The sequence below is a fragment of the Lytechinus pictus genome, chromosome 12 (genome assembly GCF_037042905.1).
Source record: "Lytechinus pictus isolate F3 Inbred chromosome 12, Lp3.0, whole genome shotgun sequence".
Classification (NCBI taxonomy): domain Eukaryota; kingdom Metazoa; phylum Echinodermata; class Echinoidea; order Temnopleuroida; family Toxopneustidae; genus Lytechinus; species Lytechinus pictus.
In genome coordinates this window covers 31739211-31750000 of record NC_087256.1, presented here as the reverse complement: position 1 = coordinate 31750000, position 10790 = coordinate 31739211, and the positions used below count along the sequence as shown (strand labels likewise).

General features: G+C 32.8%; 1 protein-coding gene across 6 annotated transcripts in view; it reads left to right on the top strand.

Moving 5' to 3' along the window:
* LOC129272803 (centrosome-associated protein CEP250-like) overlaps window positions 1-10790 on the top strand; it is a 68096-nt gene that overhangs the window by 47196 nt on the left and 10110 nt on the right. For 4 of the 6 annotated variants that reach the window (XM_064107961.1, XM_064107963.1, XM_064107960.1 and 1 more), the window contains 8 exons: window positions 138-233; window positions 1717-1821; window positions 3629-3700; window positions 6206-6322; window positions 7625-7765; window positions 9152-9307; window positions 9907-10029; window positions 10672-10728. In XM_064107961.1, the coding sequence (XP_063964031.1) occupies window positions 138-233; window positions 1717-1821; window positions 3629-3700; window positions 6206-6322; window positions 7625-7765; window positions 9152-9307; window positions 9907-10029; window positions 10672-10728 (867 nt within the window). The remainder of the gene's footprint in view (window positions 1-137; window positions 234-1716; window positions 1822-3628; window positions 3701-6205; window positions 6323-7624; window positions 7766-9151; window positions 9308-9906; window positions 10030-10671; window positions 10729-10790) is intronic. The other 2 variants (XM_064107964.1, XM_064107962.1) reach the window with 1 other exon arrangement.

The window sequence follows — 10790 nt, the reverse complement described above, 5'->3', positions numbered from 1 at the left end:
AATACCATTCATAGAATTTCATGAACTGAAAATAAAATAGAAAATAGCACTGACATAATCCGTACTCACTCTCTATTTTGCTTCTTGTATTTAAACCTAATACTTATTTCCCGTCTATTGTATGATATTGTCATTAGGCTTTGGAAGATGAATTACGACAGCTGAAGGTTGAAAGAGAGCAAATGAGGAGGCAAGTACAAGGAGCTAATGATGCAAGAGAACTTCAACAAAAGGTAAAATGAAATTGTGATCAAACTTTTAGGTAATCAGGGATGCTGTGTAAAAAATCTGATTATAGATTAAATCTTATTCTTCAATTTTAAGTGACACTATAAACTTCATACAATAAACATCAAATTATTGAAAGATCGCTGAAAGAAGTCTTTATTTTCTTTTAAATGTATATTTTCTTGCCCTTCATTAAGAATTGACTGGAAACTTTCCAACATGTGATTAGTGAATGTCCTAAAGGGTCAGTTTTTGCAAATGTTAGGAAAATATTTTGATGCAAGTTTAGAAGAAGATTATTTTTTATATTAAGCATAATGTTTTTATTATTAAAGCATCCTTTATCTTTGATCATTTTACCAAATATTTGGTATGAAGTTCAAGTTTCTGCTAAAGTCTATTGCAATTTTGCTGAGGGATGGGCAGCATCACAAATTGATAAGTGTGTCATTCTTCAATACCAATGTTCACATGGTATTCAATGTATGATATCACTGATTAGAATTGGGGAGTGTGTGTTCCCTGAATATGATCTAACCAATGTAGCAGAGTTTGTTATATACCACAGGTAACTTTGAAGGAAACCAAAACCCAAGAAATTAAGCAATCTTATTGGAAAGAGTAAAATGAGAGGAACTACTTGAAACAAGTTTCATCAAAATCGGTTATTAAATAAGCAAGTTATGGACTTTTAAAAAGTCTTGTACTTTCTATGGGGATCCTCAAATTGGCATACATGCTTCAAAATGGCTGATTTCATGGACAAGGCTCCTTTAGTTTTGTACACAAATTTTCAGATTTTTTCCTTTATTTTACATATTTCACATTATCTCCTCCTGACCTTGACATATGTGGTGTGAATCATATTTTCCCATGACATATGTTGTGCTCAGAAGGAGGCAAGATGCAATTTGAAAGATAATGAGGAAAATCTGAAAATTTGTGAACAAAACAAATGGAGAGTTGTCCACAAAATCAGCCATTTTGAAGCATGTATGCCAAATTGAGGATCCCATAGAAAGTACAACAAGACTTTTTAAACTTCCATAACTCACTAATTCTATAACCGATTTTGATAAAACAAGTTTTAGATTGTTCCTCTCATTTTATTCTTTCTGATAAGATGGATTCTCTCCTTGTATTTTGGTTTCCTTTAAGTGTGTTTTTAAATAATACTGAAATCTTTGTGAAACACTTTCCTGGTGTATATTTAATGATCAGTTAGATATCATCCAGCCATCATCAGGACAAGGGCGGGTATTTCATATGTTTTCAACTAGTTAGGATTGAATATTGATAACTTTCTCCATTCTGAACAAATTTCTGTAATCGTTTGTGAAACATGGTGTGTTATTAATGGTGGCAGCAGTGGGATGATGATTTTCAAGGTCAACATTATCAGGACAATTTTGGCATTTCGCTTGTTGTCATCCATTATGGAATTAATATCAGTAAGTATATTTCTCCATTTCAAATAAATCCTTACAGCTTCAGAGTCGGGAATTAGAGCTGGAAGACAAAGAACGCCAAGTGACGCGCTTGAAAACCGAAATAAAAGAGCGTGAGATGGAAGTGGTACGACTGAAATCACAGGTGATTATAATATCATAATACCATTAGAAATTTTATATTTCACAGTTCTTATATATGAACTTGTGTACGTACATGTATTTATTTGTTTATTGTATGGTTTGTTCATGATACTAATACCATTTGCAAACTGATAAGAGAGACATACAATATGTACATGTGAGTAGTGTTTTCTTCATTACATATGGTATGCATTTCGTTCATGTTAAAGGAGAATGAAACCCTTGAAACCAGCTGAATCCATATCAAAGAGAAAAATCAAAGAAACATATTGTTGAAAGTTTGAGGAAGATTGAATGAATAATAAGAAAGTTATGAGCATTTGAATATTGAGATCACTAATGCCATGTAGATCCTCCCATTGACAATGCGACCAAGATCTGTGATGTCACACACGTACAACTCCCTCATTACTTTAGTACTTATTTCACTTATATTCTCACTTTTATAGAGTCTATCACAAGGTGAGGTGTTCTCTTTATGAGAGGACAAGTACAGAGGTTTCACAACATTGTATCATTGATGAATCGTTTGTCATAATTATGATTAGAATGAGCAAAAAGATATGTTTTGGGGTATATTTTCAGTGTCCAAAAGGGGAGAGTTGTTCATCTGTAACATCATAGATCTTGGTCGCATTGCCAATAGGAGGATCTCCATAGCATTAGTGATCTCGACATTCAAATGCTCATAACTCTTCTATTGCTAGTCCTATTTTACTCAAACTTTTGTTGATCTTATTCTTTGATTTTTCTGCTTTCACAAAAGCTAACTTGTTCCAAGAGTTTCATTCTCCTTTAAGAATATTTATCAGCAATTTTTCAGTGTTCATGTTATCCATTTTTGTATAGTAATTGTACCATACTGTACTTTCATTGATTTGGATATTTCTTTTCATAAAACTTAACATGTAGAGATCTGTATTTTAAATTCTTATATGAATTAATTTTACCTTAATCTCATGTTTACTCTACACGCACTTAAGTATATTTTCATTAAGAAATTGTACTTGCTCATGATAATTGATTTAATCTCAATATCTCAATATTGAACCATCTTTCTTTTGTAGAACACTGTACATCTACAGGTAATAGTTTGAATTTCTAAACAAAATTACAAACATCAATTACAAGCTATCAGAGGTGGTTTGCTAATGTAATAAAAAGATCTTTTAAAAATTGCAGTTCATTGTCATGCGTAAAGATGTAAATCATCCAAATTTTCTTTCAGGCAGTTTTTCAAAAGCATTTTATGGCTTGCTTGTATTTTTGTCCCAAACTGTGTTTAATTATCTTGTGATATATGAACGTTTGATTAAACACATGTTTCACTCTTTGAATTTATCTTCTTAACAAGCATTTCACTTGTGTATACATGCTGAAAATTTTTTTTTTTTAGGTACATGTAATTAATCTGTTTTTGATGGGTCTTTCAGCCTTAATGTTTCTCTCTGTTTTAATTGGTTATGATTAATTGAGGAAATCATATTCGAAAGCAATTTTTTGTTTTTTTATAATTTGATTTCAACCTGAACACAATTCCATGAAGTATATACGTCCAACCTGTACTTCTATTTTTTTCTGTATTCCAGCTCATACAAAGAGTTGTAATGCTCTCAAATGATCAAGGCTTGCACAGTTTTTTATCTGAAGTAAGAATGGAGAAGAGAGAAAAAAAGGAGATTTATGGAATTGCCTTTATTTAAATCCAGAGCCATTTGACCCCTACATATTGTGCACACTATCATCTGTTATGACCATCAATCATTTGTGTGTTACATACATTTCCCCCTCTCTGCAATATTCAAAAGTTGGAAGCACTTTCCCAGGCAGGAAAGACTAGTCAGTCTGACGAGATGACAATGTGGCATTTAAAGGATAAGGTAAAAAAAAGTGTGTAGATATTGACTGTATCCCCCCTCCTCCCCCAACCCCCATCTCCGATGCATGACCATTACCCCCTCACACCGATGTGTACTAAAAGCAAATACCTCTAATCTCAATCCCTCCCTGTGCAGTGTAGCCCAACAAAATATCAAACATAAGGTTCAGAATTATGTCATAGTATAATTAGTGAAGGTATTAACGACACAAAGCACTGATTGAAGATAGTTGAAATACACACCAATCACTAAAATGCAATTGTATTAGCTATATTCATGAAAAATACAATTTCTTAACTAATTGTGAATACATTAACATAACTAACATTGTTGCTTTTGATCAACTTATAGCTGCTAATAATTCTGTAAGATGAAGGAATTATTAAATAAGACAATTTTTAAACCAACAATGATTGAAAAGGTCATTTGAATTTGTGAATCATTAATTAACAATTTCCATTCAGTTGAGAATCGCCATCTTAAATAATTCATATCAAAATCTCATCCATCTGTATAAAAAGTAAATATTACTGAACATATTCATCACCTTTGGCATAAATCAAATGTGTCAATATTTCATCATGTTGCACTGAGGCACATCAAAGAGGTTTTGAAAGAATTATCCATCCATGCCAGTTATTCTTGAAATAAAAAACAAAACGTTTATGCTGATGAAGTACACAATTTTTATCTCTACTACATGTACGTTAGCAATTAATGCACTGGGTTATCGTCTTGGTGATATTTCTACAATGACATGAGCTTTAATTTTTTTTAAATGATAAACATGACTGTTCTAAAAAGTCATGTATTCATTTTAAATCATTGCAAAAAAATGTATGTGCACATGTGATATTGTGGAACTATACTCAGACATCTTTTTGCTATAATATAGTTAATTTTTAATGGTGTAGAAATAATAATTAATTTTGATAATAATCTGTTATGTATTAACATAATGCAATATGGAAATGTAATGATTATTAGTATGTTAACAGATTTATATTGTTTGCCAAGTTAGCATTTTTTTTTTTTTTTTCATAATACATCCAAGAAATATGATAAAATGGTGCATTCAAGAATTATCATTTGCTTGCATCCTGAGTTATGTTCATCAGCAATATTTTCAAAGGAGTGGTCCACATACGAAGGCATGTTTACAATCACTTTAATCAAAAATTTCAAAAAGACAGGCAGTTTATAAATGTGTGTTTGATCCGATTTATAGAAAAAATTAATGTGTGAAATGGAAAAAAAATGTGTTGGCATTAATCACAGATCCAACACAACACTGTATTGTTGTCAGGATGTTAAATCTTGTTTCTCCAAATTAAATTTTTTTAAATGAGGACAGTTTCCTTTTTGTCTGAGCTGGCTTCAAATCTTTAGATTTTGAGACACAAGGTTTCAACAGCCCATAAACATTATGGTATTTATTTTGGAGCTGTATTTAATCTAATCATAGATGGTATTGCTGAATGCAACATTGTATCAAAGGTGGTTTTTCATTTAATCTACTAAAACTTAATCAGTTGTTACAGGTATGTAATTAACTAATTTATTAATTTGGTGGCCTTTAACATTTTTGTTTGCTATTTGCTTATCATATGCTGATGCTTTGACTTTTTGCTTGGTTGTTGGTAAGTTGATAAGTGTATGATTATTGTGCAGTGTTTAGTTTGATGTATTGTGAATAATGTAAACTGCACAGTATTTGCGTGTTGTGAATAAGATTGTCGTTGTGAAGAGGAAGAGAGAGGCAGAAAAAGAGAGGGAGAGAGGGGTGGGGGGAGAGAGAGAGAGAAGGACTGGGAAGAGAAATATTCAAGATTCAGGTTTTATTTTAATTGACGTTGTCGTTATACTTGTATTTGGGGAGAAATAGGATGAAAATTCCACTGTCTTGTAGAATCCTTTTTTTATTAAAAAATGTGTGAAAGTTTGAAAAATCTTTCAATTGTTGAAGAGATCCAATGAGATTTGTTACTATTGCTACTACTACATCTACTCCTTCTACCCCCTAGTATTTTTGCTTCTTCTACTACAAATCTTTTTAGTATTGATGGTGGTGATACAGGTCATATACATGTACTTGTGGAGTAAGGCACATTTAAATGTAGCACACATAAATAGCACTAGATAATTTGTCTTCTTCAATGTCATTATGATGTTGATAGTACATGTATATGATGGTGATAATCTTGATTATGATGATAGTGATCATGATGACAATGAGTATGATGATGATGTTTATGATGATGATCTTGATGATGATGATTGATAATGATTGTAGATCCAATCAAATTCATATATATATATATATACAAAAAATATGATCTATGCTCTAATAATATATATATATATATATATATATATATATACATGTATATATATATATATATATATATTATTATTAGAGCATAGATCATATTTTTTGTCCATTATAAAACCTTAGTAGCATTACTTGAGATATAAAGATCATACCTTCCTATTTCTTGTATTCAGTTGGAACGCACACAGGACCAGCTGAGGGAGAAGGAGCGTTTGATTCATTCCCATGATGCATCACTGGGTCGAGTCAAGGCTGACCTTGTCAAGAAAGAAACAGAGCTTCTAGCAAAGGTAAGAATTCCAGTTCAGTAGCTGTGCGGTATCAATCATTGACTACATTATACATTCATAGGTTAGAGATAAAATGTCAGTAGGTAGTACATGATATAATTCTTGTCAGAGACAAATAGTTTGTAGAAACACCTTGTAGCTAAGGCCTGTTCCTACTGGCCGACAGACACAAAACATATTCTTAACGTATACAGCGGACAAGCAAAATTTTGGGGTGGCTCCATCCGCTTCATCCGCTCCAGACAATGGAAAAATGGGCGAACAATGAAATCACAGTGGACGGATGCTCGATGGATATAGAGTGTATGAAACACGTATTCAAAGAGTTCACAGCAGAAACATTTTTCAACGGATGGCAAGATTATTTTTCGTTTTACATTCTCTCTGCATCCGTAAGTGCAGTGAAGACTAAGCCTGTAGTCCTATAACCCTCTTCAAAGATTACATTTTCAGCTCTTGTGTTTACACTTCACACCTACAGAGATAAATTTCAAGATCTTTTTAGAATTATGTATTTTTAGAAATAATTATGCTCTCGAAATAAATTCATTTCACATGATTGTAGTATTAAAAGTTGCGTTTATTTTACCTGTTTTTCTGCACCTATTATATTTATAAGTTGCTAGATGCATTTTTTTGGTGGTCCGTTCTCTCCCTCCATTGCGATTTCATTCTCACGATAACAGAAGCATATGAAGAATCAACTTCAAACTTTGTTTATGTATGTACATGTATGTATGTAAGAGGGATAATCTGGTTATTTAGGAAGTCATGTGGTCAAGGCCAAGGGGATTGTTATATTCATTGAAATATCTTTTTTTCACATTAACTATAAGGAACCTTGTGAATGATCACTTTCAAACTTGGTTCATGTGAGTAACCATGGAAGGTCTGAGTAGAATTTGGGGTCACAAGATAAAAATGACAAGAGGTCATTGATATTTCTTGTAACTGGGCGTTGTGGCATGCACCTGTAATCCAAGCTATGTGGGGAAGTTACAAATTGATGCAGAGGTTCGAGGTTCGAGCCCTGGTCACGTCTTTCGGATGGTGACATTAAAGGTCGGTCCCAGACGTAAATAATCATATATGATTGATACACGTCTGACAACACTCAAATACACACACGATATTTTTTGTCTTGCATTGGTGGATGCATACAGTTTTATTGCATGCAGTCAAAAATCCTACTAGTTTGAAAGGTGTATTTGCATTTAATTGTTGTTTCTTCTTTTTGTGTTGTGCTTGATGGAGAGTTTCATTAGACTTGTACTGATATTTGCTCAATCTGTTTATATGCAGGAGAATGCTTTACAGCTGAAGATAGATGAGTTGACCATGGTGAAGGAGAGGATGAGATTGGTTAAAGAAGGTCAGAGAGATGACACCACAAAGCTTCAGCTCACCGAGTATTCCTCTAAACTTACCACACTCACAGCTGAGGTAACCAACTTATTGACTTCACTTTCTTTTCTCTCATTCACTGTTGAGATGATCAATTTGTTCAAGTTTTTTACCATTTATTTTTCTTTTCTCAATTTTCTCCTTCTTCTTCTCATTAGTTTTTGGGCCAGTTCTTGATTGTAAAGGAAATTCACTTCCCACCCCCCAACAAAAGAAAAGTAATGAACTCTTGTCCCCCTCCCTTATGATTTTGGGCCTGGTGATGGTGAGGCATTATTCATTACAAAACAAGTATATCAGCTGAGCATTTCATGAAAAAAAATATTGATTTTAATTGACAATCATTATACATGTATTAGACCCTTGCATCTGATTTGCTCAGAGTAAATTAGTTTCAGTTTCAGTTTCAGTTTGGTTTATTTTCATATCTCATAAAATATCAAATACAATGTAACGTCCATCGAAAGACAGTAAATCATTGATAATAAAATAATACAATACATCACCATAATTCATAATAAATCAGACAAATGTTATACAATTGAACGTTTGGATTGGAGACAGATATATCAATAAGATGAGAATATGAAGGGCAAACGTACTATTTAAAAAGCAGAGCTTGTAATTTATAGTTTCCCTATTAATAAAATTATAAGTAATTGTCAACTTGTTTGAATATCAATATGTTACAAGAAAAGAAAGTTAAAGTTAATTGATTAAGATTAAAATAAATAAATAAATTAAGATCACTGACTCTCAGAATTTTCATGAACACGAATATCCCACCGCTGCCACCACTAAGTCGCTGGTTGTCAGTGGACCTAGCCCTAACCAGACACTTAATCCTATACGTTTGATACTGGGTTCATTTAATATCCTGACTCATGTTACCATGGCATTATGCCTCTTCAACAAACAAACGTCCTGACCCTCTACATTCAAGCAAGGGAGCTTTCATGAAACAAATATTCAGGCATTTTCATTTACTATTGTTATAAAGCTCTGACAAATCATCTGATTGGCTAAAAGCAAATTAGTCAGTGAAAACTACTGAATAAAATCTTTGTGAAGTGCTACTCAGGTGTCACCATAATTTACCCAAGTAAAAACAATTTCATAGTTTTTCGAAAAAAAATATTGAGTTGCAAAAATCATTGGATGATCATCCATAGTAAGAGAAGTGAATTTGTAAAACTTTTCACAAACATTTTAGCTTTGCACTGATGATGATCCTGCTTATTTCATTTATCAGTTTTCCACACATGGGCTACATAGGCTGTCTTCAGGCAAGCTGGTCTTCTAAGGGGTGTAGACATTGAGAGCTACATGTACATGTAGAAAGAAATTACAAAAAGATTATGACCTTTTTGTGAGATATATATTTATCTTGCTGTAATTTTTCTTATTCCCTGCTCCGCTTTTTAGAATGAGAGTCTCCGTACCAGGCTGTCTGAGCTGGAGCCACTGGAGATGCAAGTTGGAGAGCTCCGATCAGAGCTGGGCAGGAGCTCTCTTTCCACCAGGAGCACAGAAGCTCTGGAGAGAAAGCTCCAGGTAGCTCAGAAAATGCTCCACGAAAAGGTAGGGACAGTATGATATTATATTCAAAGGGCATACTTCCTTCCTTATATTTCAAATTTTAGCAGATGTGTAATATATTCTTGGTTGGGTGAATTATTTTGACTGTGTGCAGTCAAGAATCAATTTTTTATTAATCCAAGGATTTGGATACTTAGAAGTGACGTCAATTAGATTGTTTCTACTTTGAATATATATTGGCAAATGAGGTATTCACTGTTTTGTTGTGTAATTGCCTGCAAGGATGGTCAAACACACCATACTTCTACATTCTTTCTGTATTTCCCCCCTACAACACTTCTTGGCTATTCCATGAATAATCAACATTTCTCTATGTCCATCCCCCATTTATGGATTGCTCTTGCCACAATAATTTGAAATTTATACAACCTTTCATGTGAACTAGGAAATGACAAGATCGTTTCAGGAAGCCCCAAATATAAGGGGTTGGACATAAATTTACAGACTTTATTGAATTGCCTTATGTGAGTTTTATGCTAACCCCGAGGGGTCCTGTCCTTACCCACAAAATGAAATCAAACAAGTAGTGATCAAATATTGTTTTGATGCATATTGGAATACTTTTATTTTCAATATATCAGACAGAGAATGAGATGAGGTTAGCAGAAGATAATGCTAGCCTTCAGCAAAGACTCAGAACCATACAAACCCAAGATACATACACTAAAGACTTGGAGAAAGAATACTCTAAATTGGAAGATCAGGTAAGAAAACGTGCACAGAATTAATTGCTTTTGCCAGTTGGGTTTAACTTAAGCTGGATTTTTGTAGGGATCTTATCTCCTAAAATTTCACAAAATCAAAGATTTTTTAGATCTATAAATTTTCTTAAAATTCTCCTTGTAAAATTATGACAACAGAAATAAATTGTGAATATCAGAAATATTGGATGTACTGTATGTGATATGTGCACAAAGTAAAAGAAGTTATTTTACTTTTTTCACTCTTTCTAATCTATCATTATATACATGTTCATTGCTGTAAACATATTTGCATTAGTATTTTGTCTATTTTTTATTTTAGATTTGTAATCTTATGAAATGACTTAGCCTTCGAACACAACAGATTTTGTCAAAATGTCAATTATAAATGATTCTGATCAGATTGTAGCAATATTTTGAACAATATGTACAGTACATATATCAATGATGTTGATTAGCCAGTTTGAAATTTGATTTCAAATGTTAATTGCCCTGGGACTTGCAACATAAAGTTTAGCTATTGATTGCATTCAATCATTGCAATTGATTGTAAAATTGATTTACAATCAATCACTAAACTTTGCATGGTTGGACCATGGTCTTTATTTTGGTATTATGATAGTATTCTTATTTTGTCTTTTTTAGATGGCAACTCTTGAACATGAAAGGAATGAAGCTGAACTTGCAGTAGCACCACTCAAGGTATGTTTGGTAATAATGAAGAGTTTTAGTCCTCTGATCGATATTGATGATAAACAGGATTG